General features: G+C 59.1%; 6 protein-coding genes across 6 annotated transcripts; 3 read left to right on the forward strand and 3 right to left on the reverse strand.

The window, feature by feature from the left end:
* Positions 1-102: 102 nt before the first annotated feature.
* On the forward strand, positions 103-873 carry EX895_004554 (uncharacterized protein; the record flags this gene model as incomplete). The annotated part of the gene is made up of 1 exon (XM_029885148.1): positions 103-873. One exon carries the CDS (start codon positions 103-105, stop codon positions 871-873), a length of 771 nt encoding a protein of 256 aa, XP_029738390.1.
* A 245-nt stretch (positions 874-1118) lies between these two features.
* EX895_004555 (uncharacterized protein) lies at positions 1119-4385 on the reverse strand (the record flags this gene model as incomplete). The annotated part of the gene is made up of 1 exon (XM_029885149.1): positions 1119-4385. One exon carries the CDS (start codon positions 4383-4385, stop codon positions 1119-1121), a length of 3267 nt encoding a protein of 1088 aa, XP_029738391.1.
* An 824-nt stretch (positions 4386-5209) lies between these two features.
* Positions 5210-6370, forward strand: EX895_004556 (uncharacterized protein; the record flags this gene model as incomplete). Its single annotated transcript, XM_029885150.1, has 1 exon — positions 5210-6370. One exon carries the CDS (start codon positions 5210-5212, stop codon positions 6368-6370), a length of 1161 nt encoding a protein of 386 aa, XP_029738392.1.
* Positions 6371-6549: 179 nt separating this feature from the next.
* Positions 6550-10767, reverse strand: EX895_004557 (uncharacterized protein; the record flags this gene model as incomplete). Its single annotated transcript, XM_029885151.1, has 1 exon — positions 6550-10767. One exon carries the CDS (start codon positions 10765-10767, stop codon positions 6550-6552), a length of 4218 nt encoding a protein of 1405 aa, XP_029738393.1.
* Positions 10768-11435: 668 nt separating this feature from the next.
* On the forward strand, positions 11436-12572 carry EX895_004558 (uncharacterized protein; the record flags this gene model as incomplete). The annotated part of the gene is made up of 1 exon (XM_029885152.1): positions 11436-12572. The coding sequence occupies one exon, from the start codon at positions 11436-11438 to the stop codon at positions 12570-12572; it is 1137 nt and encodes a 378-aa protein (XP_029738394.1).
* Positions 12573-12699: 127 nt separating this feature from the next.
* On the reverse strand, positions 12700-14712 carry EX895_004559 (uncharacterized protein; the record flags this gene model as incomplete). Its single annotated transcript, XM_029885153.1, has 2 exons — positions 12700-14619; positions 14704-14712. 2 exons carry the CDS (start codon positions 14710-14712, stop codon positions 12700-12702), a joined length of 1929 nt encoding a protein of 642 aa, XP_029738395.1.
* Positions 14713-15186: the final 474 nt, after the last annotated feature.

Genomic DNA, 15186 nt, shown 5'->3' on the forward strand with positions numbered 1-15186 from the left:
ACTGCCATAGCCGCTCGCCTTCTCCCAAAGTGGAGCAATTGGCTCGACTTCACCGGCAACCTCCAACCACTCCAGCACTCTGATATCGAACTGACTGCGATCATGTCGCAATCCAGACCACCTACATCTGCCGCCACCGGTGGTGGCGGTGGCGGTGACAACAACAATACCAGCAAAGGCGTAGGCCCCAGCCGTCGAACATGGGACAAAGAAGAATTTTCGCGCAAGGCCATGTCTCGCGAGAAGCGCCAGGCCGAACTTGATTCTGTCAACGCCGAGCGACGCTTGCAAGGCCTGCAACCACTCAAGAGGCTCAAGTCCAACGCACCCGAACCCGAGCTCGCCATGCAGCAGCGTCGTGCGCCGCTTGGTCTCGAGCGAAATCAGGGCAAGACGCTCATGGTCGACCTTACTTCCTCCGATGGCAAAGGTCAGACGGGGCCTGGGTTCTACTGCGAGGTGTGCAGGAAGCTGCTCAAGGACAATCTGGCTTATCTGGATCATATCAATGGACGCGTACATTTGATGCGGATAGGTCAGTCCACGCAGCAGGATAGAGCGACGCTACAAGACGTGCAGGACATGCTGGACAAGTTGACCAGGGAAGCTGAGGCAGCGGCGGGAGGCGGTGGCAAGAACAGTGCAGTGTATGATTTTGATCGACGCATTCAGCAGATCGCCGAACAGGAGGAAAAGGAGAGAGAGGCGAAGAGGGAAAAAAGGAGACAGCAGAAGTTGCTCAAGAGGTCCGCCTCGAGCAACAACGAGCCCCAAGCAGCCGCCGAGGCAGGCGCGGCGGAAGGAAACGACGCCGAAGCAGCAATGATAGCTGCCATGGGTTTTGGTGGATTCGGTTCGACCAAGAAGCGCTGATCACGCGCCTTCAGCTCGCCTGCCGCTCACAGCTCCGTACTGTCATCAAGAGCGGCTCTGAAAAGCGAGAAACCTCTCGTTCATATACCCAACCCTCTCATGCTCGGGCGCAGCTCGCACACATATACCAGCATCACTGTAACTTTTCACTCTCACACTTTTCACGCACACACGCCATCATTGAAGAGCAAAACAACATCGCATTCTCTCTTCCTCTCCCGCTTCCATCTCTATCTGTCGCAAGTTCAAGCCCAAGCCAGAGTCAGCATGAACTTGTCCTCGCCCACCTCCTGCTCTTCTTGCAAGATGACCTTCGCGTCCTCTCGCTTTTCAGCTTCAGGCAAGGGTTTCCTGCGCAACGCCTTCATGAAGGTCTCCGGTTGGCTCTCGATGCATTCCGCGAGCACCTGGCCAAGTCCAGCTTCGAACGAGTAGAACGCGTCCACTTCGTCCGTAGCCACCAACCCAGCTTTCTTGCGCAGACGCTGGATGCGGTTGATCACTTCACGCGCCGTGCCCTCCGACACCAGCTCGGGTCGCTGCTGGATGTCAAGCAGCACAACGACATTGCCGTCCGTGTTGCTCTCGAACGTGCCCTCGATCTCCTTGGTCTCGACGTAGCGGATGACGCGCAGATCGCCTTCCACCAGATCCACTCCCGCCACATTGAGCTTGCCCGTCTCGCGGTATGCCTTTGCATCGTCCGACGTGACGCTCTCAAGACCCTTGCGAACCTTGCCCACGTCCTTGCGCAGCTTGCGACCCAACACGGGCCAGTCGGCAAACAGCTTGAAGCGCACACCGCACTTGGCCTCGTCCGACGACAGGACCAGATCGCGCACGTTGAGCTCCTCCTTGATGTAGTCCGACAGCGACTCGACGTCCTGCAGATACTCCTTGTCGGTGTGGAACACAACGAGCTCCTTGAGCGGCACACGGATGGGCAGGTTGGAGTTGACGCGGATCACACGGCCCAGCTCGACCACCGACTGGAGCGCCTTGAACTGGCGCTGAATGACCGGGTCAAAGTACGACTCGTTGACCTCGGGGAACGACAAGAAGTGGACACTGCGGTAGTCCTGCTTGTCGTCCGCCGCAGGTGCTGGCAGGAACTTGCGCAGACCTTGGTACAGATTCTCGGTCAGGAAGGGTGTAAACGATGACAGGGTGCGACAGAGCGTGTATAGCGTCTCGAACAACGAGTTGAGTGCCGCCTGCGTATCCTCGACACCGTTCTCACCCTTCAAACGACGACGGTTGAAGCGGATGTACCAGTTGGTGAGCTCGTCGATGAGCTCGCCCAAGCGCGGCACCACCGTGTACAGACGGTATGCGGCCATCTCTTCGCTGATGAGCTTGATGAGCGACTGGCAGCGCGCCAGGATCCATCGGTCCATGACATTGCTCGATTTTTCGACCTTGTTCTGGTAAACAAACTTGATGCCATGGTCCTTCTCGAGCATGTTGACCGAGCCGAGGAAGAAGCGGAACGAGTTGAGCCACGGCAAGAACGTGGAGGCGATCACCTCCTTGACGCCTTCCTCCTTGAAGCGCAGATTCTCAGCACGCACCACGGGCGAGTTGATGAGGTAGAGTCGGATGGCATCGGCGCCGTACTGGTTGATGAGCAGGTTGGGGTCCGGGTAGTTGCGCAGCGACTTGCTCATCTTCTTGCCGTCGGCGGCCAACACGAGACCGCTGACAATGAGATTCTTCCACGGCGCCGTGTCAAAGAGGTGCGTAGCCAAGATGAGGAGCGTGTAGAACCAACCTCGGGTCTGGTCGAGACCTTCCGAGATGAAGTCGGCAGGGAACGACCGTTCGAACTTCTCCTTGTTCTCAAAGGGATAGTGCGCCTGGGCGTAGGGCATGGAACCGGACTCGAACCAACAGTCAAAGACCTCTTCGACGCGTTTGAGCTGACCCTTGCCCTGTTGCGATGGGATGGTGATGTGGTCGATCTTGTCCTTGTGGAGATCGGTAATGCCAGTGACGCCCGAGAGCTTCTCCAGCTCTTCAACCGAGCCGACGCAGACAATCTCTTGCATATCTTCGCTGGCCCACAATGGGATGGGAGTGCCCCAGTATCGGTTGCGCGAGATGTTCCAGTCGCGAGCGTTGGCGATCCAGCTGCCGAATCGACCCTCGCCGACATGGCCGGGTACCCAGCGTGTAGCGTCGTTGTTCTTGACGAGTTTTTCGATGACGGGCTCGACACGGACGAACCACGAAGGAATAGCCTTGTAGATGAGGGGAGTGCCCGATCGCCAGCAGAAGGGGTACTGATGGCTAAGGGTGGCCTGCACAATGAGACGGCCGCGCGCCTTGAGCTCCTTCTGGATAGCCTTGTCGGCGTCCTTGACATGCATACCTTCGTAGTCGGGCACCTCGTTAGTGTATCGGCCGGAGCCATCGACGGGGTTGGGAGGAGTCTCGTCGCGCGAGATGACGCCGTGGGCGATGGCGACGCGGTGATCGTCGTCACCAAAGGCAGGAGCCTGGTGGACGATACCGGTACCTGCATCCGAAGTGACGTAGGTGTCGGAGAGCACACGGAAGGCGCGGTCCTTGAAGCGCTCCTGGAAGTAGGGGAAGATAGGCTCGTAGTGCTTGCCGACGAGATCCTTGCCTTTGTAGGTTTCGATTTTTTGGAACTTGGCCTTTTTGGGGTCCTTGTAGAGGGTGGTGAGGAGATCTTCGTGGATGATGAAGTTCATGTCGCGCTCGTCGTCGTGGATCTTGATGTAGTTGAAGTCCGGGTGGACGCAAAGACCGAGGTTGGAAGGGAGGGTCCAAGGAGTGGTGGTCCAAGCGAGGAAGGCGGTCTTAGGATCATCGACGAGGGGGAAGCTGACGGTGACGGCGGGGTCTTGCACCTCGCGGTAGTCAAGACCAGCTTCGAAGTTGGAAAGTGGGGTGGTGCAGGCGGTGGAGTAAGGCATGACACGGATGCCCTGGTAGACGAGCCCCTTTTGGTGGAGCGTCTTGAAGACCCACCAGACGGACTCCATGAAGCTGAGATCCATGGTCTTGTAACCGTTGTCAAAGTCAATCCACCTGCCCATGCGCTCGACGGTATCCTTCCACTCTTTTTGGTACGTCATGACTATGGCTTTGCACTCGGCGTTGTACTTGTCGATGCCCATGGCCATGACGTCTTCCTTGCCCTTGATGCCGAGCTTCTTGTCGATCTCGTGCTCAACGGGGAGACCGTGGCAGTCCCAACCGAAGCGGCGATCGACATAGTGACCGGTAGAGTGTGCGTGTCGGGTGACAATGTCCTTAACGGTACCAGCGAGAAGATGTCCGTAGTGGGGCAGACCGGTGGCAAAGGGAGGACCGTCGTAGAAGCTGAACGGTTTCCTACCTTCGCTCTGCTTGAGAGAAGTCTTGAATGCGTCGATGGCGCGCCAGTATCGGATGACTTTTTCTTCCTCTGTGGGGAAGTTGAAGGCGGCCGTGACCTCGTGCTCGCCAAAGACGGCGGCGGCCGAGTCTTTAGTCTCTGCCATGGTGATGGGTGGTATCGCTGCGTACGATGATCACCTGCGGGTGTTGGTGACCTGAACGAACGAACGGGGCGATGGAGACTTCACTGGTAGATGGTGGAGGAGAGGAGAGAAAGCAAGCTGACTCGGAGCAAGCTGACTCGGAGCAAGCTGACTCGGAGCTACAGTAAACGCCGGCATTGATTTTGGCAGACCCAAAGCAATCAACCAACACAGAGAAGGCGAAGACTCAGCTTTCTTTTCGCTTCAGCGCAGCTCGCTCGACGAGAACAAGAAGAATCTGAGCCAGAAATTGGCGAAAAAAAGAGGAGGAACGGCAGCCGAGAAAGTGGTGAGTGACTCGTGCGGCATGTTGCGTAAAAATAAAATTGTTACATCTAGTATACCGACATCTCGCAACCATGCCCAAGCTTCTAGACCAACACTCTCGCTCGCTCGCTTCTGGATGCTCTCATGCATTTGCTCGAGTGACAGCAGTCAAGGAACAAATCGATGAACGGGCCAGCGGAACACGCACACATGCAAGGCACTTCAAATTTCTCGGTCTGTGTCTTGGTTTAAAGCTTTTGCGTGACTGACAGGTGTCTCGAGCCTCCCCCACCAACACCAACAACCCCTTTATTGCTTCACACGACCTGCGCCAACCCAGCGCAGCCTGCTCACGCGACGAGAGATACATGAGGAGGGAACTCTGAGCTGCATTTCATCCCGCTAGCCTACCACCCAAAAGCTGTTCCTTTCAGCGCTTCCCGCTGGCACTCGATATAAGTAGCGAGCTCTCAATCACGCGGCCGGCCCCTTCCTTCCTCTCTACATTGAAAGCTACCATGTCAGGAAGCGGCGACCCCATCGAGGCGGCCATCTTGCACGGCATTGATGCGCAACCTGCCTCGTCGTATCGCGAGGACCGCCGAGCAGCAGCAGCGGCGGCACAGGGTTCCGACCACTCTGCTCCCAACACCGACGACGAGCTCGGATCGGACTTGCCCGACGACGACGATGATGGTGATTACTTCAACGACGATGACGATGCAGATGCTCCGTCGTCTCGCTCTGCTGCTGTGGACAGCAGCGCCATCAAAGGCCTCCAACGCTCGCGTACTGCCAACCGTGGTGAGGAGGGCGCGTCCAATACCGGCCCGAAAGGCGTGCTGCGCGATCGACAGCTTCGAGCACAACAAGAGTCAGCCGCACGCTCCGCCTCCATTCACGCTACTAACCGACAGATGCAAGCCATGGCGCTGTCATCCGAGACGTACGCCGAGCAGGTCGCCCGAGAGAAACGCGAGCACGCTGAACGGCTGCAGCGTGAGAACCGCGACACGGACGACGACGACGACGAGCACGACGCAGTGAGCCAGACCGCCATCGCCGACCTGCAGGCCAAAGAGCGACGTCGAGAGATGCGTATTTCCGAGCTCAAGTCGTTCCACTCTGCTCGCCACAGCGCGCTCATCTCGGGCGACCCGGCTTCAGCCTTCCCCTCAGCGACACCAAGCAGCGATCGATACTTTGGCCATCTGCGCGAAGTCGACGAACGCGGATACGTCGCTTCGATCGACAACGAAGACCCGCATGTCACCATCATTATCCACATCTACTCGAAAGCCGTTGCTCAGTGCAACGCGCTCACCGCCTCGCTGGCCTCGCTTGCACGCGTATACCCCCACACCAAATTCCTCCAGGTCCAAGCGGCAGCCATTGGCTTCGGTCGTTCGGGGGACGAGGATGAAGAGGATGGCGAGGAAGAGTTTGACGAGTACAACTCAAAGACGCTCCAGGTGCTGCCGACCGTGTTGGTGTACACGGCGGGAAAGCTGGTAGCCAATTTGGTGAGGTTAGACTTGGATCCGTTGTGGCGTCAGGGTACGGAGCAGGATGTGAGAGATCTGCTGCTGTCGCATGGCGCGTTGCCGTCGGAGAATGCGGGGAAAACGAGAGCGCCGACGAATACGAGTGCCAATGGCCATGATGATGATGACACTTGATAGTTCGCACGGCCTTCAATGTTCAACATCGCCCTCAGCTGGCAGCCTGCTCATTCATTGTGATCAAGGATGACACTTCTCTGAAACGCACGCGGTGACCAGCTAACAGCATTCGAACTCGATCCATTGAGTCTGTGAGTCTACGTTCTGCAAACATTCCGAATCTATCACGGCACTCCCTACTTCTGAGAGTCGACCCACTTTCTCGCGTTCTCAAACATCCTGAACCACGGCCCTTTACCCTGCCAACCCTTTTCGCCGCGTGCATACGCCTGCGCCGGAGCCCAGCTCATGCTCGACAGCGCCACTCCGCGTTCCGGATGCGGCATGAGCGCCAACACACGCCCACCATTCGCCGTCACCGCCGTCACACCCTCCGGCGAGCCGTTGGGGTTGAGCGGGTAGCGCTGATCCACATATTGCATCGCGACCTGGTTCTTAGCTTTGCACGCCTCGAGGTCGCCCTCGTTGCGGAAGCTGGCGCGACCTTCGCCGTGGGCGATGATGGCGGGGAGCACGGAGCCAGCCATGTCGGCCAAGAAGATGCTGCTGGCACCGCCGGACTTGGTGATCTCGACGTTGGAGAGTCGGCCTTCGAAACGTCCAGATTCGTTGGGCTTGAACAGCGGCCAGTGTTCGGCTTCGGGGATGAGGCCGGCGACACCGAGCTGCGAGAGAAGCTGACAGCCGTTGCACACACCGAGCGCGAACGTGTCGGTGCGCTTCTGGAAGAAGTCGACAAACTGCGCCCTGACGCTCGGGTTGAGCAGGATCGACTTGGCCCATCCGCTACCGGCACCCAGCACGTCACCGAACGAGAAACCACCGCAGGCCGCGAGACCCACGAATTGATCCAACGCCACTCGGCCTTCCACGAGATCCGACATGTGCACATCGATAGCGCAGAAGCCGGCACGCGTGAAAGCCCACGCCATCTCGATCTGGCCATTGACACCCTGTTCTCGCAGAATGGCCACTTTGGGTCGGGTCTCGAGCGCAGCTTGCACCACCGAAGCACCGAGCACGTCTTGACGAGGGTCGTACGTGAGTTCGTAGCGCACTGCGGCCGCCGAAGTGGGTTCGTCAGTGATCAGGCTGTATTCGGTCGCGGCTGACTCTGGGTTGTCACGCAAGCTCTGCATGCGGAACGACGTCTCGGCCCACGCCTTTTGCAGCGTAGCCCGCGTCGACGAGAGCAGTGGCTGCGAACGTGCCACCACCTTGATCTCCTGCGAGCCCGGTGTGACACGTCCCACCACGTGCAGGTTGTGAGAAGGCACACCGGCGGCAGTGAGCACCGCAGAGACCGCCTTGATATCGCCCGCCTTGATCTGCATCACCGCACCGAGCTCCTCGTTGAAAAGCGCAGCCACGGGGTCGCGCAGCTCGGCATCGAGGGCATCGACAAACAGCTCGGCACCGCAGTGTCCCGCAAAGCACATTTCGAGGATTGCGGTGATCAGACCACCGTCGGAACGATCGTGGTAGGCGAGCACCAGGCTGCCCTCATCGCGCTTCTGCACGCGCAGCTGCTTGAGCGTGTAGCATGCCTCAAAGAAGGCCTTGAGCACAGCGGCGTCTTCGACATCGGGCGCCTCGTGACCCAACTGACGGAAGACCTGGGCGAGACACGAACCGCCGAGACGCTGCTTACCGCCAGCCAGATCGACGAACAGCAGCACCGTGTCATCGACGTCGGTGCGCAGCTGCGGCGTCCAGGTGCGCGTAATGTCGTCGACGGGACCGAAAGCGGTCACGGTGAGCGACAGCGGCGCAGTGACTTCGCGCTTCTCGCCCTCGGCCGATTCCCACGCCATCTTCATCGACATCGAGTCCTTGCCGACAGGGATGGCCAGACCGAGCTTGGGGCACAAGTCTAGACCGATCGCCTGTACGGCTTCGTAGAGACGCGCGCCCTCGTCCGAGTGGCTCGCGGCGCACATCCAATTGGCCGAGAGCTTGATACGTTCGAGGCTTTCAATGCTGGCAGCGGCGATGTTGGTGAGCGACTCGGCGACAGCCATGCGGGCCGAAGCAGCTGCACTGATGAGCGCGAGCGGAGTGCGCTCACCCGATGCGACAGCTTCACCGGTGAGACTCTCTTCAAAGCCGTACGACGTGCGCGTGACAGCGACATCGGCAACGGGCACTTGGTAAGGACCGACCATCTGGTCGCGAACAACAAGACCTGTGATGCTTCGGTCGCCGATGGTGATCAAGAAGTTCTTGGAAGCGACCGTGGGCAGGTGCAGAACGCGATCAACGGCCTCGGCGAACATCTTGACCGGGTCGTCCTTGATGTGCGGGAGGTACGACGTGAGGGTCGAGTCGAAAGGCACACGGAGTAGCTGCTTGCTCTGAGCCTGACGAGCGATCTTGGGCGGCTTACCAAAGAGGATGGGCATGGGGAGGTGAATAGGTGTGCCGCCGAGCAGACGGTCAGTGACAACGAGCTCCTGCTCGAGCGTGGCGCGGCCGACGACCGAGTACGGGCATCGCTCACGCTTGGCGATGGCCTCGAAGCGAGCAAGGTCCTCCTGGCCGACGGCCAGCACGTATCGCTCCTGGGATTCGTTGCACCAGATCTCCATAGGGCTCATGGACGGGTCGTCGACGAGAACGTCACGGATCTCGAAGCGAGCACCGAGGCCAGCATCGTGGACGAGCTCGGGCAGAGCGTTGCTGATACCACCGGCACCGACGTCGTGAATGGACTGGATGGGGTTGCCCTCGCCGATACGGCCCTCGATGACACCGGGCGCATCGCTGAGCGCGGTGCAGGCATCGATGACTTGCTGGCACCGCCTCTGCATTTCCGGATTGTCGCGCTGCACCGAAGCGAAATCGAGAGCGGCACGCGAAGAGCTGCCGCTGGCCATGGACGAAGCGGCACCACCGCCGAGGCCGATGAGCATGCCGGGACCACCGAGCACAATGATGGCGGCATCGGGCGTGATTCTGGACTTGAGCGCGTTTTTGGGACGCACGTTGCCGAGACCACCGGCCAGCATGATGGGTTTGTGGTAGCCACGCACCTCGCTCGAGGCGTCGTCGACGGGGACGCGCTCGGACCAGGTACGCCAGAAGCCACTCAGACCGGGGCGACCAAATTCGTTGTTGAAGGCAGAGCTACCGAGGGGGCCATCGATCATAATGTCGTAGGCGCTCGAGATGTGCGAAGGCTTGCCAAAGTCTTCCTCCCAAGGCTGACGGCCGTCGCCCTCGAGGAGGAGGTTGCTGGTCATGAAACCAACGAGACCGGCCTTGGGCTTAGAGCCACGTCCGACGGCACCTTCGTCACGGATCTCACCACCAGATCCTGTAGCAGCACCAGGGTAAGGCGAGACGGCGGTGGGGTGGTTGTGGGTCTCGACCTTGGCGAGGAAGGGCATGGGTTCCTTGACACCCTGGTAGACAGACAGGCCGCCGGCGGGGGAGGGGGCGAAACGGGTCGCCTCGTAGCCCTCGATGACAGCGGCGTTGTCCGAGTAGGCGCTAATGGTGTGCTGCGGATGGAGCTTGTGCGTGTTGCGGATCATGCCAAAGAGGGTGTTGGGCATGGTCTTGCCGTCGATGGTCCAGTCGGCGTTGAAAATCTTGTGACGGCAGTGCTCGGAGTTGACCTGAGCAAACATGAAGAGCTCGACGTCAGTGGGGTTACGACGAAGCGCGTCGGAGCCGTCGCCCTTGCCGGCGATGAAAGCGTCGACGAGGTAGTCAATCTCATCGTTGGCGAGAGCCAGACCGAGCTTTTCATTGGCGTCGACGAGGCGCTGCTTGGCGACCTGGCGATCCGAGGTGCCGTCAGAGCCAAGGAGGTCGACGTGGGTGAGGGGAGCGGGCTGCGCCTTGTGGAAGAGAGCGGCGGCGGTGGGAGGGACGGCCGAGATGAACTGCGTCATGCGGTCGTGAAGAAGATCGTGCACCTTGGCAAAATCGGCAGCCTTGAGGGGCGAGGAGGCAGCCGCGGGCTCGAGGACGAAGGCAATTCCACGCTCGATGCGGTCGACGTACTCCTGGAGGGTGCACATGCGAGCAATGTCGGTGGCCTTGCTGGACCAAGGCGAGATGCTTCCGGGCCGAGGGAGCACAAAAAGGACAGTCTGCTGAGCCGAGCCAGTTTCCCCAGCTAGGACAGCCTGCACAGCTGGTCGGGTGTGTGCCAGATCGACATCGTCGCCGTAGACAAGGAGGCTGTCAAGGACGTTGCGCTGCGGGCTGGAGGTATCAGCAAGAACAGCGTTGGCCTGTTCCGAAGCAGTGTTGACAAAGTGAATGTAGACTGCATCGATGGAGGCGAGTTTAGCTCCGTTGCTGCTGAGCTTGGTGTTGGCCCTCTCCAAGAGCTGGGTGCGCTTGGAGGGGTGCAGAAGAGAAGAGCCGATCAAGGACAGCATCTTTGGCAGCTACGAATGAAAGCAGACGAATCGCCAGCCGTCTGTGATTGTACACGATCCAGGAAAGCCAGCAGAGCAAAGGCGAGACAAAGCAGGGTCAGAGGCTGAAACACCCAAGCAGCGATCCAAGGAAGATTCAATGGCGTTCAGGGTAGGTTTCGGATTCTCACGTTGTTCGTCGTCGCAGAGGAGACGTAGGGTGGGACCCTGAAGATGCAATTCGAGGGGTTGGTAAGACCAGAAATAGGATCGACGAGCAGCAGACCGAGCGAGGATGATCAGACTGCTACTTGACGATTTGAGTCGGGAAAGGTGCAGAAGGGGTGACTGCCCTCCTAACAAGTCAAGAAGGAAGGTGCGAACTCACCATACTGACGACCATACTGAACCCTTCTCAATCTCGAAGAATTATCCCAACGCGAGTCAACCAAAAAATTTCTACTTTTTCCTCTCCTTTTCCGCAACCGCGAAGAGGGTCTGTGCAAGCAACTCTATCGCACGAAAAAAAGTCGGCACTCCACTCTTCGACTGAGCCAATAAACTCCGAAAGCCGAGAAACTTTCTTGCTCGAGACCCTTGATTTGTGTGTCGTTCTGGAAACTCATTCTTCCTGTCTTGCCACCATCACGATCAGCACCCCCATCAAAGCAACCACTGGGGCTGACGACATGGACGCAACTCCAGAGATCGGTGGACCTTCAGCACCGCCCCCAACCGTCGTCTTTAAGCGCAAACGAGGCCCCGCAGCTCGCGCCACCACATCCATCAATGCCGCCGCTTCCTCTTCTACGGCATCGTCATCCTCGAACAGCGTCCCCGGACCATCCCGGATATCTTCGCGCAACCGCTCAGGCAGTGACTCGGATCCAAGCGACTCCGAATCCTCCTCTGCTGTGGTGATCAAGAAGAAGCGCTCCAACAATAACCCGCTCGTCCAGTCCACGGGTTCAGTCTATCGCAAGTCGAAGCTCGGCCGAACAGAGGACGATGACGACGACTCCTACAGCTTGGAAGAAGGCAACCCAACTTCATCCTCGGCCTATCTGAGTCGCACCCCAGGCAGTACTGGCGCCTCATCAACAAACGCCTCCAGCCTGCAGAAGATCCGCGACGACGCCACGCGCCACAGCGACTGGGATCTCGACACCACCCCCTCTTCCTCAGAACCATCTCGAACAAGCAACGCAGACGGCCTCTACCGCGGCGCCAAGTCGTACACGTCTTACGTTGCCGCACGCGACGACGGCTCCTCGTCCAAAATGCGCTCCCGCGGGCCGATCCGCCAAACCACCACGGTACGCACCACGTCGCTCATGGACTACCAGCCGGACATCTGCAAGGACTACAAGGAGACGGGCTACTGCGGCTTTGGCGATACGTGCAAGTTCCTCCACGACCGATCGGACTACCTTGCCGGGTGGCAGCTTGATGTGCTGCCCAACAGCGCGGCGCGCTCGGCGCGCGAGACGCTGCTCTCGGATCCCGAGTCCGACAAGGAAGAGGACGAAGTGCCGTTCGCGTGTCTCATCTGTCGACAGCCGTTCACGGATCCCGTGGTGACGCGGTGTGGGCATTACTTTTGCGAGGCGTGTGCAATCGGCCGGTTTGCGAGGAACAGCAAGTGTTTTGCCTGTGGACAGCAGACGGGCGGCTTGTTCAACAGTGCCAAGAACGTCTTGGCCAAGATGGAGGCAGTCAAGAGGCGCAAGGCGCAAGCGAGGACCGAGAGGCAGGGATGGCTGGTCCAGGATGAACAGCCGATTAGCGAGATAGCCGCCGCAACTAGCGACGACGACGGAGCATAAGCGGCAAACTCTGTGACGTTTACTGAAATCTTCCATTAACGTTTTGAATTATCAAGCAAGAATATATGTGCATGTGTATGTGGGTGTGCGGCGGTTGGCCGTTTTGAATATGTCTACTTTACATCGTCTACGACTGCGACTCGTTCAACTGCAATCCTGACAGCGAAGCCAGCTTGGAGTTGACCACCTCCGCCGCCTGTCGTGCCTTTGTCATCGTCGTTGTCGTCGTTGTTGTTGTTGTCGTCGTCTTGCCCTCCGCTGCAACAGTCCCGTTCGTTCCAACACTGGTACTCGTGGAAGCAGTGCCTCGCCTCGTCCTGGGCAATCTCTGGATCAATGAGGCGGTCAACTCGCCCGCTCTATGCGCGACGATGGAGAGCAGGCTGTCGGACAGACCGTGCGTCGCCTCGTTGCCGCCGAGGACATACAGCGAAGGTTCGGGCAAGTGTGAAGCATGCTCGAGGGGACCCTCGCTAGCCAGGGTCTGTTGGGACGACGTGGACGAGGCGTCGCTTGATGCGCCGGGGGAAGACTTGCCGCTGCTGCTGTGCACACTGCTGCGCATCGAAGAGCCGGGTACGAGTCGGTAGTCGCGCGTGATGCCGCGCAGGTTCTCGCGTCGGCGCTCGACCACCTCGTCGTCTTCAACATCCACCATCTTGGCCGTCTCGTCTTCGTCGACAATGGTATCGCGCGCCATCCACTCGGAATCCAGCGCCGGGTAGAACGGCTTGAGCTGCTCCAGGAACGGCATCTTCGACGGAGACCGAACAAAGCCCGTGCCAACAAACACGGCGTCGAAGCGCACCGTCTCGAGCTTGCCGTTCCGCAAGTTGTCGCGCAGCGTCAACTCGACCCCATCTTTCACAGAGCGCACCTGGTCAACCTCTGTGCATCGGCGCATCTCCATCCGGCCCTGTTCCCTCTCTGCAGGGTCCTGGAGCTCCTCGGGGAGCGGCACCTCAAACTTGTCATACATCGAGTCGTGCAGCTCGTTGAGCAAGTCGGTGCGAACGACCGAGTAGTTGGTACGCTTGAACTCCTGCAGCCACTTGCGACGCTGCGTCTCGTTTGCCTGCCAGAACTCGTCGGTGCGTTCCGGGTCGAAAGCGGCCGAGTTGACAAAGCCCGTATCGTCCGATGGCACCAGCGCGGAAGCACGGAAGATCATGGTGACAATGGCGGTGGGGAAGCGCGAGTGCAGGTTCATCAGCATCTCGGTCGACGACTGTCCCGCGCCGATGACGGCGAGGCGTAGCCGAGAAGCGTCCTCGAGCGGTACACCACCAGCGACATCCGACTCGGGCCGACGCAGGGCTGCAGCCTTGTGCAGCGCAGGCTCAAGCGTAGCGAGCGCAGGGACGAAGAAGCCCGAGTGGACGATGCGTGGGATCGAGCCGGAAGCGCTGTGCTGCTGCTCTGCATAGGCTGTCTCGAATGCGGGCGGTAACTTGGGAACCCCGCCTACAGCCACCGAAAGGTTGCGAGTGTATCGAGTGACGACCTGGCCCGTGGCCTCGTCCCGGCAGCGAACGCGGTACAGGCAGAGCGTATCCGCCTCCTCTCCACTGGCGGGTCGGACCGTAAGCGTTTCCTGCTTGGCGTCCGGAGCAGCCGAGGCGAGGGTGAGAGGCTCGATGGAGATGACATCTTGACCGTACGAAACAGCCTCGTTCATGCGTCGCGCGGCCCAAGCGAGGTAAGAAGTCCATTCGCGACGACTAGGAACACCTTGCTCCTTGTTGATGTAGCGGGCGAGACGGCCATGCGAATGAAGATAGTTGTAGAAGCTATAGGTAGAGGTGGGATCACGGAGTGTGACCAGATCCTTGAGAGGCGAAACCTGGAGCTGAGAGCCGGGGAGGAGAAGGGCAGGGTGCCATGCAAAGTGGCCGCGCCTCTCCAGGAAGTGAGATTTGAAGTTGACCTCGTTGGCCTCGTTCGACTCTCGAAGGGCGATCGAGAGGGCCAGATGGGCTGGACCGTAGCCGATGCCGAGAAGATCATAGATGTCGTCCTTGGAGACGGTGGTATGCGAGGAGGACACCTGCGAGAAGAGCAAAGCAATAAGTTGGAACAAGGTCAGCATGCGGATCTACGTTTTGTGTGGCACTGCTTGATCGATGCTTACCCCGTTCATGGTTTGAAGAGACGAGGTGGAAGCCGCCAGGGAGGATTCCTGGTGTGCCGCAAAGATTGGATCGAGGGAGAGGATTCGCGTTTCCGATGTCGTCGTGAAGGGAGGTTGATCAAAAAGTCGGGGGAGGAGAGTGTAAGTATTACGCTGAGCTACGATGGCCCACAAGATCAATGCCGTTCGATGAAGGAAAGGCGTCGAGCGATGCGGTGATGATTCGAACACGTCGGTGAGACAACGCTCGGGATGGACGAAGCAAAAGGTGGCGGTGTATATATCAGAGCGTAATCAAGGCGTGCTGGCAAATGCAGATGTGATGTTCGCGCCGAGGAGGAAGTCCGCAACCGAAGCCAGGAAGGAGTGGGCTAGAGGACGGGGTAGCGCAGTGCGGATAACCAAAATAGGCATTACTATGCCGAGGAGAGAGTCAAAGAGGCGATGGTATCAAGTAGAGGAAGAGGTGGCTGTCCGGCGTAG

This window comes from Sporisorium graminicola, chromosome SGRAM_4 (genome assembly GCF_005498985.1).
Source record: "Sporisorium graminicola strain CBS 10092 chromosome SGRAM_4, whole genome shotgun sequence".
NCBI lineage: Eukaryota > Fungi > Basidiomycota > Ustilaginomycetes > Ustilaginales > Ustilaginaceae > Sporisorium > Sporisorium graminicola.